Here is a 21,519-nt window from a genome sequence, read left to right as displayed (position 1 = left end):
TGCCTATGTCATTTCTTGAGGTGCTAAAATGGCAGGACAGTACAAAACCCCCCCAAATGACCCCATTTTGGAAAGTAGACACCCCAAGGAAATTGCTGAGAGGCATGTTGAGCCCATTGAATATTTTTTTTTTGTGCCCAAGTGATTGAATAATGACAAAAAAAAATTTACAAAAAGTTGTCACTAAATGATATATTGCTCACCCAGGCCATGGGCATATGTGGAATTGCACCCCAAAATACATTCAGCTGCTTCTCCTGAGTACGGGGATACCACATGTGTGGGACTTTTTGGGAGCCTAGCGGCGTACGGGGCCCCGAAAACCAATCACCGCCTTCAGGATTTCTAAGGGCGTAAATTTTTGATTTCACTCCTCACTACCTATCACAGTTTTGAAGGCCATAAAACGCCCAGATGGCACAAACCCCCCCCCAAATGACCCCATTTTGGAAAGTAGACACCCCAAGCTATTTGCTGAGAGGCATGTTGAGTCCATGGAATATTTTATATTTTGACACAAGTTGCGGGAAAGTGACAAATTTTTTTTTTTGCACAAAGTTGTCACTAAATGATATATTGCTCACACAAGCCATGGGCATATGTGGAATTGCACCCCAAAATACATTTAGCTGCTTCTTCTGAGTACGGGGATACCACATGTGTGGGACTTTTTGGGAGCATAGCTGCGTATGGGGCCCCGAAAACCAATCACCTCCTTCAGGATTTCTAAGGGTGTAAACTTTTGATTTCACTCTTCACTGCCTATCACAGTTTTGAAGGCCATGGAATGCCCAGGTGGCACAAAACCCCCCCAAATGACCCCATTTTGGAAAGTAGACACCCCAAGCTATTTGCTGAGAGCCATGGTGAGTATTTTGCAGCTCTCATTTGTTTTTGAAAATGAAGAAAGACAGGAAAAACATTTTTTTTTTCTTTTTTCCATTTTCAAAACTTTGTGACAAAAAGTGAGGTCTGCAAAATACTCACTATACCTCTCAGCAAATAGCTTGGGGTGTCTACTTTCCAAAATGGGGTCATTTGGGGGGGTTTTGTGCCACCTGGGCATTCCATGGCCTCTGAAACTGTGACAGGCAGTGAAGAGTGAAATCAAAAATTTACGCCCTTAGAAAGCCTGAAGGCAGTGCTTGGTTTTCGGGGTCCCGTACGCCGCTAGGCTCCCAAAAAGTCTCACACATGTGGTATCCCCGTACTCAGGAGAAGCAACAGAATGTATTTTGGGGTGTAATTTCACATATTCCCATGGCATGTTTGAGCAATATATCATTTAGTGATAACTTTGTGCAAAAAAAAAAAAAAAAATGTGTCTCTTTCCCGCAACTTGTGTCACAATATAAAATATTCAATGGACTCGACATGCCTCTCAGCAAATAGCTTGGAGTGTCTACTTTCCAAAATGGGGTCATTTGGGGGGGTTTTGAACTGTCCTGGCATTTTATGCACAACATTTAGAAGACAAAGCCCTTTCTGACACTTTTTGTTTACATGAAAAAATTTTTTTTTTTTTGCAAGAAAATTACTTTGAACCCCCAAACATTATATAGTTTTTTAAAGCAAATGCCCTACAGATTAAAATGGTGGGTGTTTCATTTTTTTTTTTTCACTCAGTATTTGCGCAGCGATTTTTCAAATGCATTTTTTGGGGAAAAAACACACTTTTAAAAATTTTAATGCACTAAAACACACTATATTGCCCAAATGTTTGATGAGATAAAAAAGATGATCTTAGGCCGAGTACATGGATACCAAACATGACATGCTTTAAAATTGCGCACAAACGTGCAGTGGCGACAAACTAAATACATTTTTAAAAGCCTTTACAGGTTACCACTTTAGATTTACAGAGGAGGTCTACTGCTAAAATTACTGCCCTCGATCTGACGTTCGCGGTGACACCTCACATGCATGGTGCAATTGCTGTTTACATTTGACGCCAGACCGACGCTTGCTTTCGCCTTTGCGCGAGAGCAGGGGGGGACAGGGGTGCTTTTTTTTTTCTTTATTATTTTTTTGCTTTTTTATCTTATTTTTGAACTGTTCCTTTCATTTTTTTTTTGAATCATTTTTATTGTTATCTCAGGGAATGTAAATATCCTCTATGAAATCAATAGGTAGTGACAGGTACTCTTTTTTGAAAAAATGGGGTCTATTAGACCCTAGATCTCTCCTCTGCCCTCAAAGCATCTGACCACACCAAGATCGGTGTGATAAAATGCTTTCCTAATTTCCCAATGGCGCTGTTTACATCCGGCGAAATCTAAGTCATGAAATGCTCGTAGCTTCCGGTTTCTTAGGCCATAGAGATGTTTGGAACCACTCTGGTCTCTGATCAGCTCTATGGTCAGCTGGCTGAATCACCGGCTGTATTCTCAGGTTCCCTGTTGAGACAGGAGAGCCAGAGAAAAACACGGAAGACGGTGGGGGGGGGTTCATTCCCTCCCACTGCTTGTAAAAGCAGTCTAGAGGCTAATTAGTCGCTAGGATTGCTTTTACATGAAAGCCGACCGCTGGCTGAAAAGAATGATACCAAGATGATACCTAAACCTGCAGACATCATTCTGGTATAACCACTCAAAGTCGTGAATGGCGTACCTGAAGACAAAAAAATGGTTAACAATAAAACACAGTAAACGGTAAAGTATAAAAAATTGCATACCTGAAAAACAAACATGATAAAACATAATAACAATAAAACATTGCAGAATAGAATACAGTAAAAAAGAGCAGAACAATAGAGAGAGAATAGAGAGAGAACAATAAAACGACAACTTTTTTTTTATTGTGTATGTGTGTATATATATATATATATATATATATATATATATATATATATATATATATATATTTTTTTTTTTTTTTTTTACACTTTTTTTTATAACTAACTTTTATAACTGTAACCGGTTCCAGGTTCGGGTCTCTCAAAATGCGATGGCATCTTGGGAGACCCTGTGAAAGTGCGCCTAGTCTGTGCAATGCTGTACCCTACGCTAATACTCTAATGTGTATGGTAGCGTTCAAAACATTCACCAATGCAAAGACCAGGATTGTCAGGACAGAAGGGACAATAATAGCGGGTGTCACGCCTATATCCGCGCTTGCTGCAGACACGACATCTTTTTTGGGGGGGTTTGCTGGGTAGGGGTACTCGGGAGGACATAAAAATGCCTCTCATGCAGCCGACTGCATTTGGTTGGGGATGTGAATGGGGGAAGTACGGGCGCTGCAGAAGTGGTGGGTTCCCAATTAGGATTGGCGAATGCAGCAGGAAGGGCACTATGGGCACGACAGACCTGTTTGTCTTCTTCTTGGTGGCAGCGGGACACTACTCGTGCTTGTCACCTCACCAGCTTGAACTGCACTTATGGGACTCGCCATGTCACCAAGTGTTACTGCAGTGCTGGTTTGACTATGACCGGGGTCTACTAGGCTGCTGGTGCTTGCCAGTTCACCAAAACGCTACCAAAAAAACTGTTAGCGATCACAGGGATCAGGTCTGACTCTGCAGTACTCGGGAGGACATAAAAATGCCTCTCATGCAGCCGACTGCATTTGGTTGGGGATGTGAATGGGGGAAGTACGGGCACTGCAGAAGTGGTGGGTTCCCAATTAGGATTGGCGAATGCAGCAGGAAGGGCACTATGGGCACGACAGACCTGTTTGTCTTCTTCTTGGTGGCAGCGGGACACTACTCGTGCTTGTCACCTCACCAGCTTGAACTGCACTTATGGGACTCGCCATGTCACCAAGTGTTACTGCAGTGCTGGTTTGACTATGACCGGGGTCTACTAGGCTGCTGGTGCTTGCCAGTTCACCAAAACGCTACCAAAAAAACTGTTAGCGATCACAGGGATCAGGTCTGACTCTGCAGTACTCGGGAGGACATAAAAATGCCTCTCATGCAGCCGACTGCATTTGGTTGGGGATGTGAATGGGGGAAGTACGGGCACTGCAGAAGTGGTGGGTTCCCAATTAGGATTGGCGAATGCAGCAGGAAGGGCACTATGGGCACGACAGACCTGTTTGTCTTCTTCTTGGTGGCAGCGGGACACTACTCGTGCTTGTCACCTCACCAGCTTGAACTGCACTTATGGGACTCGCCATGTCACCAAGTGTTACTGCAGTGCTGGTTTGACTATGACCGGGGTCTACTAGGCTGCTGGTGCTTGCCAGTTCACCAAAACGCTACCAAAAAAACTGTTAGCGATCACAGGGATCAGGCCTGACTCTGCGAATGCTGCAGTTATGCGTTTAGTGTTTTGTAAGTGACAGTGATCAATCGATACTGCACTTGGGTGGGCTGGGCTGGGCCGGGCGGAGGGGCAAAACGCAGGTGCTACCAGGTATCTGGGCTGATCCCGCTAACACTGCGTTTTTGGGAACCCTAAACTGCTGGGGACGCTAGTATAGATCTGATCGGATCAGATATTGATCCGTTCAGATACTATACCACTAAGGGAGGCGTATGCTGCGTGCGTGGGTGTTAGCGGTACTGGCACTAACCTGACGCTGCCTGGGGCTGGTGCTTGCCAGTTCACCAAAATGCTACCAAAAAAACTGTTAGCGATCGCAGGGATCAGGCCTGACTCTGCGAACGCTGCAGTTATGCGTTTAGTGTTTTGTAAGTGACAGTGATCGATCTATACTGCACTTGGGTGGGCTGGACCGGGCGGAGGGGCAAAACGCAGGTGCTAGCAGGTATCTGGGCTGATCCTGCTAACACTGCGTTTTTGGGAACCCTAAACTGCTGGGGACGCTAGTATAGATCTGATTGGATCAGATATTGATCCGTTCAGATACTATACCACTAAGGGAGGCATATGCTGCGTGCGTGGGTGTTAGCGGTACTGGCGCTAATCTGACGCTGCCTGGGGCGACGCATATCACCGCCGGGCAATCAGGGGGCTAAACCTTTATTCGGTAATAAGTGACGGGTACACACGACACTATAAAAAATAAACGAACTAACCAGCGTCACCCGTAACAGTTATACGGTGATCAGTGGTGAAAGGGTTAACTAGGGGGCAATCAAGGGGTTAAAACATTTATTAGATAGTATATGGGGGTCCCTGTCGCTATAAAACGCTGACGGCGAACCTAGATATTTACGTCCCTAACTAGCGTCACCAGCGACACTAATACAGCAATCAGAAAAATGATCGCTTAGTGACACTGGCGACAGGGGGTGATCAAGGGGTTAAAACTTTATTAGGGGGTGGTTAGGGGGGTACCCTAGACCTACAGGGGGCTAACACTAACTGCCCTAACACAGTAACTGTCACAAACTGACACCATGCTGTAATCAGAAAAAAAAAAAAAACTGCTTGGTGTCAGTGTGACAGGGGGGGGGAGGGGTGATCGGGGGGTAAAGGGGGGTGTAATGTGTGCCTGGCATGTTCTACTGTGTGTGTGTGTGTTTGGTGCACTCACATTGAAGTCTTCTCTCCTCGTCGCCGGAACGGAAACTGCCGAGCCGAGGAGAGATGACATTGCATCCTCTGCCTCTGTGTACTACACAGAGGCAGGGGACGATTCCCATTGGCTGGGAGCGATCGCGAGGGGGGGGGGGGCACGATCGGATGGCCTCCCCCTCATCTCTGATCGCTGCCAGACCAAAGGCGACCGCCGCTGGCACCGGGGGGGGGGGGTGTCCGATCGGACCCCCCACCCGCCGGAAGGCAAGGACGTATATGTATGTCCTTTTGCCTGCCCGTGCCGCTCTGCCGACGTATATCGTCGTGCGGCGGTCGTCAAGTGGTTAAAAAGGTTAAAGATGATCTATAAAGCACCATCTGTCCTGCCCATCCCACATCAGGAGCCCTTACCCTTTAAAAACTTAATGCAAGGGGAAAAAATCTTGCTCCTCTTTACACTGTAGTTATGTAGGAAATGTATTATGCTCACAAGCATATAACTCACAGAGAATCCAAAGGTCAATTTAAAGCACTTTAGCAATCACTTTATTTGATTGACAACCATGTAGAAGGACAAGGGCATAATTAGCCCAATCCTGGATGGATTTAGAGCACTTTGAACCAATTTGTTCATCTGTTTAACCTCTATGAATTCATGAACCTGTAAATACGCTATACATTGAATTCTAGAACACTTGCTCATATATATCGAAAGAGATTAGTCAAGAGATTCTAAACATTATTTTTTTGATTACCGAGTGAAATAGGTTGTAGCATCAGCTTCAGTATCTTGTGGGCGCAAAGCATCATACACATACTTCAAATCCTGCAGATCAGATAGCTCTGGAATACCACATGACAACATCTAAAAGGCAGAAACAGAGAACAGGCCCTAAAGTGATTGTAAATGTTCATTTAAAATAAAAAAACAAAACAAAACCATCAAGTTTTATTTACCTGCTATGTGCAATGGTTTGCACAGAGTTTGCACAGAGTGTCCCCCAGCCAACACTCTTGGCTCCTCCTCTTCTTGGCGTGCCACCATAAGAAGCCGCTTTCTATCGTGACACACCCGCGGGCTCGACCCCGAGCTGGGCTGTTGGCGTCTATGGACACACACACACAGCACGGCTCAGCACCATCCCCTGCTCCCTCCTCTCATGATTTGACTGACAGCAGCAGGATCCATTGGCTCCTGCTGGTCTCAGCCAAACCTGTGAGAGCAGCGGGAAGGGAGAGAAGAGGTGAAGCCACACACAGCGCTGGATTGATACAGGATTCGGGTAAATATTGGGGGGGGGGGGCTGGGGGTGACTGCTGTTGTAAGGTTTTTGTCTACATTATGGTAAAAAAACTTTAGCCTTTACAGCCACTTTAACTAAAACTAAGCTTAGAAGTACAGGCAGAGAAAGCTGACCTTAGTGTAGAAAGTATATTCTGAAGCAAGGGTAGGCAACCTTTTGAGCACAGGCAGTGGCGTATCTAGGGTATGGCAGAGATGGCAAGTGCCATATGCGCCATGTGAAGGGGGCGCTCGTGAGTGGCCAGGCAGCAAGGCACTTACCACATACTTGCCAGCAACAGTCACAATTTTGTTGGGACATTCCCAGGTTTTGGTCCTGTGCCCGCCCCGGGTAGTTTCCTGAAAAATCGGTTTTGGACAGGGACGAACTGGGCTGAGGTGTCCGATTCCCCCCCTAAAAAAACTCCGCTGTCACCCGGCGCTGCCCACACAGTATGCTGGGAGGAATGCAGCAGCCAGCTACTATCTAAGGAGATAGCAGGGGAGTCCTAGCCAATGAATGCCCAGGGTACAGAAGGCTCCGCCCTAAAAGGTGTCAGCTGACTGCCGTCACATGACAAGAGAGATGTCCGCCACCTGCTGCATATGGTGTTGGTTCCCTCAGTCCTGAGGGCGCAGAGCTTGGAGGTGTCGGTCATCCACTCTCCGGGAGCCTCAGCACCGTGCCCGGGAGAAGGGGGAACGCTGTGGCCTGGGCTGCACTAAAGGACACCATCAAGCAGAACGGGTGAGTGATGCAGGCTGACCAGGGGAGGGAGGGAGATCATAGATAAGGTGAGAACAGGAGAAGGTGGTGGGAGCTCATTACAGAGCTGATACCAGGAGGAGCCCCCGTTTATGTGACACCTAATGAGAATGGAGTGCTAATAGAAAAGGTGATACCAGGAGATGGGTCTCTCTCTCACAGCTGCAGTAGTCTAATCAGCAGCTCTCCCGTCCTGTACGCAGATCAGCCAGCACTCACACTGGTTAGGAAATTATTCCCTTACACTGCACACAGGACGGGTGAGCACACTGATAATTAGACTTCTGGAAGACGCTGCAAGAGTGTGACACAGTATTCCTGACGATTTGCAGCTGTTTCTGGAGAGCTCTTAGTGCCAGAGTCCTGTGTGCTCTGCATGATTTATTTTTTTTGCCTTTCAGGATTTAGGGTGGTCAGGCTTGGATCTTCACAGACTTTTTAACCATTTATTGTCTTACTAACTGTGCTTGGAAAACAGACTGTTAGTAAGCCAGAAACTGCAGTCTTTGAGCTCCTGTATCATGTCCGCAGTCTGACCATCTCCTGTATCATGTCTGCAGTCTGACCATCTCCTGTATCATGTCCGCAGTCTGACCATCTCTAATATGTCCGCAGTCTGACCATCTCTAATATGTCCGCAGTCTGACCATCTCTAATATGTCCGCAGTCTGACCATCTCTAATATGTACGCAGTCTGACCATCTCTAATATGTACGCAGTCTGACCATCTCCTGTAATATGTCCGCAGTCTGACCATCTCCTGTAATATGTCCGCAGTCTGACCATCTCCTGTAATATGTCTGCAGTCTGACCATCTCCTGAAATATGTCCGCAGTCTGACCATCTCCTGTAATATGTCCGCAGTCTGACCATCTCCTGTAATATGTCCGCAGTCTGACCATCTCCTGTAATATGTCCACAGTCTGACCATCTCTTGTATCACGTCTGCACTCTCTGACCATCTCTTGTATCACGTCTGCACTCTCTGACCATCTCTTGCATCACGTCTGCACTCTCTGACCATCTCTTGCATCACGTCTGCACTCTCTGGCCGTCTCCTTTATCATGTGTGTACTCTCTGACGATCTCCTGTATCATGCCCTCACACTCTGACCGTCTCCTGTGTGTGTGCGTGTATATACATATATCATACAGGTGTGTATGTTAATGATTATCTGTGTGCATTGAGTGTGTGTCATTGTTTTTGTATGAGTTACTGTGTGCACCAATGTATTTTAATGAGTGTGCCAGTGTGTTGGCATCATCAGTGATTGTTTTATCAGTGTGTGGCGGCAGGCCATTGTGTGTGTGTCTGTACGCTGGTTACAATATGCCCAACACCACCTTGACATACCTTATTGGCTTTTTTTATGGCATTGGTGCAGTAAAGGCTTCCTTCTGGCAGCTCAACCATGCAGCTCTTTTTTGTTCCAGTATAGTTGAATTGCGCTCCTTAAAAACAACCACACCGTCTTTTTGGAGTGCAGCCTGTATTTCTCCTGCGGTTACCTGTGGGTTTTTCTTTGCATGCTAAGCAATTCTTCCACCAGCTGTGGCTGCAACCTATCTTGGTCTACCTGACCTTGGCTTGGTATTAAAAGAGCCCCTAATTTTCCACTTCTTAATAAGTGATTAAACAGTACTGACTGGCATTTTCAAGGCTTTGGATATCCTTTTATATCCTTTTCCATCTTTGTAAAGTTTCATTATCTTGTTACGCAGGTCTTTTGACTGTTCTTTTCTACCTCCTCATGGCTCAGTGTCTAGCCTGCTTAGTGCATCCATGTGAGAGCTAACAAACTCATTGACTATTTATACACAGACACTAATTATGATTTAAATGTGGGAAATGAACCTTTAATTGCCATTTTAAACTGTGTGTGCCACCCTCTGTGTTTGTACCAAGGCCAAACATTCCAGGGTATGTAAACTTTTTATCAGGGCCATTTGGGTGATTTCCGTTATCATTAGGATTTAAAAATGATCCAAAAAACTTACAGAAATCAGTCATATTTTCAACATTAATGCCCAAATTTCACAATTTCTGCCAGGGTGTGCAAACTTTTGAGCATGACTGTGTGTGTATATTTATATATATATTTATATATATATATATATATATATATATATATATATATCTCAACAAAGAAGTAGTCCCTTTTTGCTGAGATTGGTAGTGGCATCCAAACCACAAGAGTCATCTTCCTCCAGATGGTAGGTAGGGCTAGCAGGACTGTGACTGACTTTAGCAGTGGCCAATCACAATCCTCCTACTCCTGGAAACAGGGACCGCCCCCCTAATAGAACTGCACCCAATCTCTTCACCATCACAAAAGCTGATGATCGCAGCTACAGCAAAGTTAGAGAACCAAACAATGTTTCCTATCTTGTACAATGTGTGGGGGCACGGTGCCTCCCCCACAGTGTGGCTGCGGCATGGGGAATTTTGAAATCGGAATGCATTAGTGTGGCAGAAGCTGCGTCTCACTGACACTTCCCTGTGCTGCTCTGCTGATGGGGAGGGAGTCGTGTGCCGACAAAAGAGGCTTTGTGTGCCACTTGTGGCATCCATTCTGGGGGTTGCCTTACCCCTGTTATGAAGCATATAATGCTTTATTTAAACTTCCTCCTACCTTGATCAGTATTACTAGATCTCAGCTTCTGGTATTTGCTTGACATCTTTTTAGTGTAAATTTAAGCTGGAGTCATACAATTTTGTTTGCACGCAGGGATATTTTGTAGGTGTGAATGGGCTCTTAGAATTTCTATTTCCCTATCACACTAGACTGCAGTGCATAGATGTGAACCTGCCCCTTAGAAAAATCTGAGACTTCTACTTGTATGGCATTTTCATGCATTTTGATTGCTGCATGAAAAAATATAATATTGTTCGTTATTCTTTGTCGTATCACTGTCTCATATGGTTACAATTTTATTATATAAAATACTGTACATGAAAAACAACAGGGGATATCACTGTGTAAGTAGAGTGGATTGCATTTCTAGCCAGGGGGGCCAACTCTTTTCAAACTTTTTTTTAACAGCCAAAGAGCCCTGCCTATTACTTTGTACACAGGTACTTGATTAATAAGACGGAACCAGAGCTTTATTTTTGGGGAATTTCCACTGCAGAACTATTACCTTTTAGACATAAAAGAATAACAGAGTTTTGCACAATTAGGAAGGTTGGAACATTGTTCTCTGTTAGATTTGTTAGCTTACCAGTCCCAGTAGATTGAGAAATAAGTGGGTATGCTTGCGGATGAGATTGTAGGCTTGACAGCACAAATCAACAAAGTCATGGAAGCGGCTTGATGTCTTGTCTCCTCCATTTATGACATATGCCATGTCTGAAGTGAACACAAAAGGAGCACGGTCCCTGTGGTCAATAAAAATAATATAGGTTTTTTCTTTTGAAGTTTGAAATGAATTTAAAATTGCATTTACTATTATCGAAAGTATGGGTCAACAATTTTTTTATAAAGGAAAGTATTTTGGCAACTCTGGTTTGTGAATATGTTAGTAGAGTACATATGATTTTAAATAAAAACACCTAGTTTCTCAAACTCACCGTTTTATGTTCCCAAACATTTGTGCATGCCCTAAAAATCGTCCAAAGTCTATGTGAAACATATGGCCACTAGTCTTCAGCATGATGTTATCATTGTGCCGATCACATATACCAAGCACATAGGTGGCTACACAACATCCTGCACATGAATAGATGAAGTTCTCCACTGCCTGGAAAGGAAACATTTACTGTGAACGCTACTGGAAATGTAACCTTTTCTATCTGTATATGAAATTTACAGAATACTTGAATCAAACTTCCAACATCAAAAAACATGACAGAATGACAAGCTCTTGTTATAGAGAGATACTGCAGAAACCTAAACAATTCACATTTTTACTCACATATCATCTCTATATCTCATCCCAAAATTGATTTTATGTATCAACTGACGCCTATTAACATGGTAGCAAGAAACAGAACAAATCAAAACCAGCAGTTATGCAAGGGAATGAATTTCAAATTTCCAGCATCGACCACCAACAAAGTTCCCCTTCAGCAAAATATGTTATACCAAAAGCTATATTGTTATATATTGTAATATGCACAGTTCGTCTTCAAGGGACAACAATTACCCATTTTCAAACTAAGTAAATTAAATACCCATTGAAATGCCTGGCAGTGTAGTTTTCACAAGGATAATAAATAAAGTTTAGAATTTCATGGTGACTATTATTTCAGAAAATCGACAAAAGTCAAACCATCTAGTGATCTAAACCAGCCTTTCTCAACCAAGGTTCTGTGGAACCCTGTGGTTCGTCCAGAGTTTGCTGAGGGTTCCTTGAGGAGGGAGCAGTGGTAGATTAATATGTCTTGACTACATTGGCTACCAATGTAAGGGGTCACTGAATTTTTTTCTGGTCATATTTATTCTTCATTCCATGATTATCACTGTAGATGCCTTTGTCATATAGAGTGGAGGGGTTAGATTAGGTTTAACTTTCTACAACCGATTATGTGAATATACATATAATATGTAGATAGAATTTTTAGTGGAGGTTCCTTATGACCTGCATACTTTTTTAAGGGTTCCTACAAGGTAAAAAGTTTAAGAAAGGCTGATTTAACCACCTCAGCCCTGTAAGGTTTAACCCCCCCCCCCCCCTTTCATGATCAGGCCATTTTTTGCAATCTGGCACTGCATTACTTCGCAGTTGTGCAACGCTGTACCCAAATAAAATTGATGTCCTTTTTTTTCCACAAACAGAGCTTTTTTTATGCTATAAAACATACCCAATACTTTTTTTTTAAATCTACTGTATTCATCAATTTAGGCCAGTATGTATTCTGCTACATATTGTTTGTAAAAAAAATTCCAATAAGCGTATATTGATTGGTTTGCACAAAAGTTATAGCATCTACAATCTATAGGATATTTTTATGGAATTATTATTTTTTATTGTTTTCACTAGTAGTGGCAGCGATCTTTAGCGGGACTGCAACATTGCAACGGACAAATCTGACACTAAGTGACACTTTTTGGGGACCAGTGACACAATACAGGGATCAGTGCAAAAAAAAAAAAAAAAAAGCACCGTCACTGTACTAATGACACTGAGACGGAAGGGGTTAACATCAGGGCTATCAAAGGGTTAAATATGCTCTTAGGAAGTGCTTTCTAACTGTGTGGGGGGTGCTTTGACTGGGGGAAGACAGAGATCCGTGTTCCTGCTTAGAAGGAACATAAGATCTCCATCTACCCCTCTCACAGAACGGCGGTCTGCCTTGTTCACATAGGCAGACCACTGTTCTGCCTTTCCTCAGAATGATTGCGAGGTGATGGTGATCATCGGGTCCACCGGAACCGCTGATTGGCTCCCACTGTGTCCAATTAGGTACGTGATTTTGTGTAGGAGGCCCCCCTGCTGCAGTATATCTGCGTGGGGCAGTCTAGAAGTGGTTAAATTCAAGTAGAGCTAAATAATTGACAACTTTGGAAAGTATGTGTTTTGACAGTTGTTAGTCATTATATTCATAATATAAGCTTAAAAAGTGTGATATAGAATAAAGATAACTGTTTCTCCTAGCAACAAAAACATTTATATATAGATATAATTTAAAAGTGTTACTAAACCCAGGACCCTGCATTCCCTATATCTGGTCTCCCACAGTACATGGAAATGCAATTATTTAAGTAAATATAAACTGCTAATTACCTTTTCTCTATACCTTTTCTCATCAGCAGTATATAGCAGTCTTGTGACTTCTATCCCAGCACTGGTTAATGTTTTTATTCTCCTCTGAATGTCCTATGAGGCTGCATGACCCCCAACCCTCTATCTGGACAGTGCTGGTCCTGTGCCGATTACATGCACCCACCCAAAAAAAAAAAAAAAAAGCTCTCTAGCAATATACACCAAACTGAGCATGTGCATAGTCCCTCTAAGGCTCTGTACTATCAGCAGATGAATTGGTGACAGTGAAAGAAGGGGTTGATCAGGGAAGACAGGATCAAACAGCCTGTTTACACAATGCAGAGGATTAGGTTCCACAGTGCGTATAACACCATGCTTTACTGCACATACAGACTGATTTTACTGTTCTGGGTTTAGCAACACTTTAATTATTTCCCTTCGGGATTAATAAAGTAATCTGAAACATTTTAAACAGAGTTATCATCTATTACCTTTTCATACTCATCCTCTGTGGGGTTATGTTTTTGCAACCAGTCAGCTAGTGGACCATCTTTAAAAGAACCAGTCACTCCATGTTCCACCTGGATCCTTCTCAGGGTTTCTGCAGATGGGATCATCTCTACCATGCCTAAAATATGGTAACGGAATACATTTTTTAAGCTAACCATACACATTACAATCTGATTGTACAATCTCCTTTAGATCTTCCATAGCAAGAAGAATTTTAAGAAAAAGCAAAGCATGCCTTAACAAAGACTTTGCTTTTAATTTGCAATTTTAACAGTGAATTGCCAAGAATAGCAAGCTTCATTTGCTTTATTGTTGGTGTAAAGCCCAAACTTTATAGCGGAACCTCTTCAAGAGAAAAACAAACAGCCATTAATATACCTTGAGGAGGCTGATGAAAGTTTCGAACCCCTGTCAGGTTTACATTGCTGTCTGTATGCTCATTGGTAAAGTTTCTATAGTTATTGCAATCTCAACCAAGAAGCCGCAGAGCGAATAGTTTCCTCAATGGGAACACAGATCGCCAAAACCTGAGCAAACTTCTAACCCTTCACCTATGCTACCCAAAATTAACGGTGGGTGTGTGACATTAAAAAACAAATTAAACAGCTTTCATATACCATAATGGTGTCAAAATATCAAAAGTTAGAATTGATCAAAATGCATAACTTTTTTGGAGTAGTGCTCCTGTGCATGTTACCTATTAATGGATATATCATTAAATACTGATATTTTCAAATGATTTTCTTACAGTTCCATAAAAAAAGCTAACTTTTTATTTACTTTCCTTGTTAACCCAGATGGCTGAAATAATACCTGTGTCTTGTTTGCATTGACGATACAGTTTTTTTTGGAATACTAGAAGTCATGATAGATTTATACCAAGACAGTTGAAAAATTGTTACCTCTACCAAGAACCATGTCTGTGTATAATTTGTATGTTCACCCTAGGCTTGCCTGGGATTGTTCCGGTTTCCTCCAAATACCCAAAACAATATTGTTAGGTTAACCTTCTACCACCAAAAATGACCCTAGAAAATGTGTGCATGTGTACAATGATGGATACTACCTCTTTTAGTTCAGTGACTAATGTCGATAGGTGTTGTTGGAAATGTGCTGCATATAATGTTGGAACTATATGAAATACCGTATATGAGAGTCAGAAAAAAATGATAACTATAAATAAATTGATGCTGCCTGATCTTCTGCACAAAAATCCTGAGGAAAAAAAAAACAGCTTATACTTTAAAAATGTACTGTTCGGTAATGGATTATTAGAATATAGTAGATATATGCAGACACTGAACGTACCTCGCCCTCGGCCTGTGGAAAAGCAGCGAAAAATTACCATGCGCATGTCAAGACCCTCCTGAATCCATATTTTATTCATGATGCGGATCATTTGCAAAGTCAGCATGTCTTGTCGAAGGTCATCGCCACACTGAACAAGAAATTACATTTTTTTAAATTTGGATATGAGGTTTTTAAATTTGCAATTATTATAATATATATTTGTTTACAATATACATAAATTGATACAGCTCACTTTATTCCAACTTGAATAAATCCTTCTATTGTGTCACACAATGTATTAATTATGCATCGATCAACATGCAATACTGGATGTCTAGCGAGTCAACTGATCTCTGCACCCGAGACATAAATACCATTGCATAGCCTCTAAAGTTTTCTATCAATTCAGTATGGCTTGCAAGTGTTGATTATTGAAGAGGAAACATACGAGTCTGGATTGGAGTATTATTAAAGTGTTGTTGAGCCCCCAAAAATTCTCTGTATATTTCTTCAAAATTATGTACAATACCAGTGTGCAGATGCTTTTCATCATCCATTTGTTCCTTTCTTGCAAATACCTGTTTGATCCTTTTGTTTCCATCCATTTCCCCACTGGGAGTGGCAACTCCAGCACAGGTGTACTTTCTGCTGCTGCGTTGCCAGTCTGTGTGAGACGAAGAATGTACTGTATACTTCTTGCAGCGATGTCTACAGGCTGCATCACAGGATTTATGTTTGCTCTGCCTACTGATCCCTCAGTAAGGGTTTGGAGCAAGTAGATAGTGTCACACGACCACAAGACATAGCAGCAAAAAAGAAAAAAAAGTATTTAAAAGAGAAGTGTGGAATAGTATAGTTAAATAGTATTAACAACCCTCACCGTACCAAAACTTTTATATCTTTCCTCTGTTGTTCAGTTTGTGCATTCCAAGTTTTGGTTAGAGTCAAGTAACGGTTCCCTACTTGTTTGAATGTTTAGAGGGGGAGGTTACAGCTGGAGCAATCTGCCCACTCATTCTCTCCTCCTTCAGCTCTCAGCTGTGACTGCACTTTCCCAACAGGGCAGATCTGTGCCACAAGCTGGAACATGCATACCTGTTTCCAAGGCAATGTCACTTCACGCTGTCATCAGTAAACAGAGGCAAGTGACAGTATAATAAGTTATGCTAGTTACTTTGCAAGAATCCTTTACTGTATAATTGTACACAAGCAGTAAGTAGCCTTCAGGGGCTTCTCTACACCACTCTGCAGAGGGTAAGCATTTCTGAGAATGGTTGCAGCTGTTGCTGCTAGTCTGTCTCACTGCTCAATCTCTCACAGAGAAGAACAGTGAAAGAATGAGCAGCCTGGAGGTGGAGGTGGAGTGGAAGATAAGTTGAAGTAGTGCTGAACTCTTGGGAGAGCGTACACTGCCTGGAGCCTTCCATAAAAGGAAGGGAGGAGGATCCTGACAATACTGGATGTATAGGCTGGACAGGGACCAAGTCCTGCATAAAAGAAAGGTATTAAGAGATATAGCCAATGATGAGGAGTTTGCTAAAGTTTTAAAAAACATGAAAAAAAAAACAAAACAAACATTTATATCCACTGCTTCACCAGAGTCCATGTATAATCTAGAGGAGGACACCAATTTTGAAGCAATATATTGATAAAGAGTATTGCAGACCCATCCACTAAGGGGCAGAACATGTACACCAACCTTTTTATAATTGTATACTTGTGGTTGTTTGACATGTAAAACGGTTATCTTCTACTTGAGGAGGATTGACTTCATCGTGAGGAATAGGAATGAAAAGGTGGAGATTAAACAACTCATGCCCTGTGACATGGAAGGGGTGGTGTATTAATTGAGATGCCCATGCAGGCTACAATATATTGGTACTAGAAAACTGGCCACCAGCATTAGGTAGCACATTGGTAATCTTCAGAGAGGTTTCAGGGGCCATTGTGTCAAAACATTTCCGTACATATCACAATAGGGACCCCAGTGGGATAGATTTTTTTTTTTAGACCATTCATCGGAATATTCATAATTTATGAACTTTATGTCAACACTTTATTCATTATTTTCACATCTGTCACAGGGTGTGTTGTTTTGATTATTATGTGATATTATGTGTTTGCTCACAGTGTTCAACAATAACTTTTTTTTGTTAGAATATATTCACATGATATGAACTTTATGTTAAGACTTCATTTATCATCTTCACATCTGCCACAGGGTGTGCTGTTTTGAACATTATGTGATAGGATGTGTTTGCTCACAGTGTTCACCAATAACTTTTTTTCTCAGATCACATTCATATTGTGACTGATTTTCAATGAGGGTATTATTGTCAATATTCACACATATATACTTTTACTGCTCATTTAGATTGATCATTGCTTTCATTAGCACATTTTTATTTTTTCATTTTCTATTTATTTGGGCGCTACTATTTATTCCACTTATCTCTAGAGGTTTAAATTCAGTCACGTATTTGTTACATATTAAGTGGCAGCTATAGTTTATTAAAATTATACTTTTTTCACTTACTCAGAAGCGCAGTGGAGGTATCACAGGGTGTAGGGCGTTAGCTTGTGAACCATCAGGAGTGCTAAAAATATGCACTGTCACTGTACTAATGACACAGAACTGGGAAGGGATTAACATCAGGGGCGATCAAAGGGCTAAATGTGTGCCTAAAACGTGTTTGGTTACTGTGTGGGAGGTGCTTGTACTATGGAAAGGCAGAGATCCGTGTTCCTGCTTTGCAGAAACATAGGATCACTACCTTCCCTACTGACAGAACGGCAGTCTGTCTTGTTTACATAGGCAGACTGCCATTCTGCTTTTTGTCCCAAATGATCGGCGGGTCCTGACGGACATCGAGTCCACCGAGCCACTGATCGGCTCCCACTGTGCCCAATCACAGCGGAAGCGGGTCACTGGCGGTGCATTGGGCATGCCAGAGACCCAGGAAGGCAGGATCATGTACCAGGTACAAGATCCTGGGCGAGGAGCGCCACCTTGCCACCAAATATATACAGTATATGGTTACCAAGCGGCTAAAAAAAATACCTCAGTGACCACTATGTCACTAAAGGGGAAAAAACGGAGGGGGGAAAGGGGGAAAGAAGGGTGGGGTGGGGGGGGGGAAAGGGGGGGAAAGGAAAGAAAGGAGAGGGGGAGGGGACCAGGAGGGGAGGGGAAATAAGGGAGGAAGGGGGGAAGGGGAGGGGGGGGGAAAGGGGGAGGGGGGGAAAGGAAATAAGTAAGGGGAGGGGGGGGAAAGGAAAAAAAGGGGAGGGGGGGGGAAAAGGGGGGGGGAAAGAACGGAAGAAGACAGGGGGTTGGAGTGGAGTGGATGTCCCAATTTCACCTATATGAAAGAGTTAAGGTAAGGAAAAGACATACAGGACTAGTAAAGAAGGGAATTCATGGTAATGAAGAAATTCCCTTACCTATCATTGCTGTGGTAAAAGCCTAGACTCAGGGACTGCTCAATACCCAGGAGGACATGACTAGTGCAGTCAGTGGCACAAACGCCACATCACACTGTCACGGCGGATCGCTGCAATAAATGTAGATCAATGGAAAAGGCATGAGAGACTTGGTTTTAAAAGTAGGCAACAATCATTAGGTGTTCAGTGCCAGGAGAGGGGGGGATGCCAATTAAGAAAAGTGGGAATCCCCACCTGGTCAAGGGGGAGCATAAACATAAGTACTCACATGGATCGTCAGGTAGCGCCCGCAAGGTACTGGGTGTCCATCTGAGGCTCAGGCAGCTGGGTCTCAGGCATCTTAAATGCCTCCAACCCGGAAGTTACCACGGCGGGGACGGCTGCCCGCGATCACTTCCGGGTCCGGTCCTCCACTATTGCGCATCGCGCGAGGAATTGGTCCAGCGCAGGCGCAAAGCTCAAAATTGATCAGTGCCTGAGCACTAATCAGGACGAAGCGGCGGCTGGGCTAATGTTAGCCGAGCCCTCCGCCGGAGGAGCGCAAGCCCGCCGTAAGGGGAGAATAAACTCCTCACATCCATCCAGGACAGGGTGGCCAGTACAACTTTAATAATAGTCTGAGTACAGGTGTGATGAAAGAAACAATAAACTGGGAGGGGGAGATGCACGGTTCCCCAGCAGCGGGGGCGCCAAGAACCCCCACAGCTGGGGACACATGCAACATGGCCCATCCCAGGACAAATACAGAACAACATTGTAATCAACATCATACATGATTTTAAAAAACAAAAAATCAAACAATCCCTGAACATTTGAAAACAGCCATTGAGAAAAACCAATAAAGAATAAAAAGTTTAGATAGATTGTGGATCCACTAATGTTCAGAGTCCACTAGTCCATGATCAGGGGGGGGGGAAAAAAAAAAAAAAAAGGGAAATACCTGAAGTCCTAATAAGCAAAATCCAGATGTTATGTGGTTTGGTTCTTTGTTTTTATTATTCTTGATTTTGATATGTTGTAATTGGGTCATGGCAGAGACTGGGGAGGGGGCAGAGACTGGGGAGAGGGGGGAGGAGGGGGGGGGGAAGGGAGGGAAAGAAGGAGGGGGGGGTGAAAGGAAGGGGGAGGAGAAGAAGGAGGGAAGGGGAGGGGGAGAGGGGAAAAGAGGGAAAAGGATAACAAAATTATTCAAGGAAGTATTTATATGAATGTGCCTCGTTGATACCCGGAGGAACACATGCATCAAGTCGCTCAATCCAGAAGGATTCACGTTTGAGAATTTCACGGTCCCAATTGCCCCCTCGGGGGTCTTCAGGGACAACATCCAAACACGGTGAACCGAATGTAATCAAGATTAAAGCGGTGGTGGATACCTATGTGACGGCCCACGGTAGTGAGCTTGCCATTTGTAGAAGCGTATAGGTGATCCCCCAATCTCTGCCGTAGTTCCCTAATTGTTTTCCCAACGTAAAAAGCGTTACAAGCGCATGTCATGAGGTAAATTACTCCGCGCAGTGCCACAATGGGCTGAGTGTCTGGGAAAAAACATTTCACCGTTGGGAAGTAAAAAATGTTTGTCCCTCTTGGATCCAGGGGCAATGTGGACAATTGCCACATTTAAAGGTGCCTCTGGGTCCCCTGAGGTCGGGGGAGGGAATCCTATAGTGACTGTGTGTTAATCTATCCCTCAAGGAAGTGGCCCTTTTGAAGACAAGGTCGGGAGTTGGTTTGATATATTTTTTAAGGGTATGGTGATCGGTTAGAACAATATTTTTCGTAGTTGCTGATGGTGGGTGGAGAATTTGGTAATGATCTTTGTCATGTATGGTTGTTTGGGGCGTGCAGGGCCGTATAGAAGTGTTTGTCGATCAAGAGCTAAAGCCTTGTTGAAAGCTTTTCTTAGCACGGTGCGTTTGTAGCCCCTAGCTAACAATCGTGTACGGAGGGCATTGGCCTGTTTATGGAAATCATCGTCCTCTGTGCAGTTTCTTCTCAGTCTGAGATACTGAGCAAAAGGGATACTGCGAACCAGAGGGCGGGGATGAAGACTGGATGCATGCAACAAGGTGTTGCCTGCAGTGGGTTTACGATAGAGGTCCGTGATAAGATGACCAGTGGTGTCCTTGATGATCTGTACATCCAAGAATGGGATGCTATGTCTGTCATAAGAAAAGGTGAAATGAAGGTTGAAAGTATTAATGTTAAGCTCTGCGATAAAGGTTTGCAAAAGTTGCTCTGTACCTGTCCAAATTACCAAGAGGTCGTCAATGAACCTGAACCATCCTAGTACATGGTCCAGGAATGGTTCCATAAGGTCATCACTGAAGACTGCCCGTTCCCAGCCGCCGAGATATAAATTTGCGTATGAGGGGGCACAAGATGTGCCCATTGCCACGCCTTGAATTTGAAGATACATTTGATCCATAAATAGAAAATAATTTTTTGTCAAAATAAATTCTAGAAGTTTTAAGATGAAAGTGTTAGTGGGCCAGGTATGATGATCCTGTTCCATCAAAAGGAACCCGCCATCCGGACGCCCTGCTCGTGGGGGATGCTCGAGTAGAGAGCCTCGACATCAATAGCCACGAGGAGGGCGTCCGGAGGGATCTGAATCCCCTCGATGTGTTTCAACAGGTCAGTCGTGTCCCTTATATAGGACGGTAATCTCATGACGTGGGGGAGAAGGAAGGTGTCCACCAATTTGCTGGCGTTCTCCGTTAGTGAACCTTTGCCTGAGACAATAGGTCGACCTGGAGGTACAGAAAGATTCTTATGAGTTTTAGGCAGAGCATAAAACGTAGGAGTACGTGGATATTGTACATTGATGAATTTATAGGTGTCATCATTGATGAGGCCCTTGAGGAAGGCCCCACCAATGAGTCCCCTAAATTCATCAATGGTTTGTTGAATAAACTGGTTTTCAATAGGTAAGTACCAATTGGTATTGGAAAGAATTTTTAGACACATAGTCTGGTATTGATGATGAGTCATCAGTACCAGGTTTCCTCCTTTGTCGGATTGCTTTATGATCAAATCGGTGTTTTTTTGCAGTCTAGTGACTGCTTGAAATTGTTGTCGAGTTAAATTGGAGG

General features: G+C 43.3%; 1 protein-coding gene across 4 annotated transcripts in view; it reads right to left on the bottom strand.

Moving 5' to 3' along the window:
- PIK3C2B (phosphatidylinositol-4-phosphate 3-kinase catalytic subunit type 2 beta) overlaps positions 1 to 21,519 on the bottom strand; it is a 1,217,858-nt gene that overhangs the window by 208,279 nt on the left and 988,060 nt on the right. For all 4 annotated transcript variants that reach the window (XM_073615832.1, XM_073615830.1, XM_073615833.1 and 1 more), the window contains 5 exons: positions 15,002 to 15,131; positions 13,675 to 13,811; positions 11,049 to 11,218; positions 10,700 to 10,856; positions 6,185 to 6,294 (listed from right to left, as the gene is read on the bottom strand). In XM_073615832.1, the coding sequence (XP_073471933.1) occupies positions 6,185 to 6,294; positions 10,700 to 10,856; positions 11,049 to 11,218; positions 13,675 to 13,811; positions 15,002 to 15,131 (704 nt within the window). The remainder of the gene's footprint in view (positions 1 to 6,184; positions 6,295 to 10,699; positions 10,857 to 11,048; positions 11,219 to 13,674; positions 13,812 to 15,001; positions 15,132 to 21,519) is intronic.

The sequence above is a fragment of the Aquarana catesbeiana genome, linkage group LG02, assembly GCF_042186555.1.
Source record: "Aquarana catesbeiana isolate 2022-GZ linkage group LG02, ASM4218655v1, whole genome shotgun sequence".
NCBI classification, from domain to species: domain Eukaryota; kingdom Metazoa; phylum Chordata; class Amphibia; order Anura; family Ranidae; genus Aquarana; species Aquarana catesbeiana.
The sequence above is the reverse complement of the archived record's forward strand: the minus strand, read 5'-3'. Positions and strand labels throughout refer to the sequence as shown.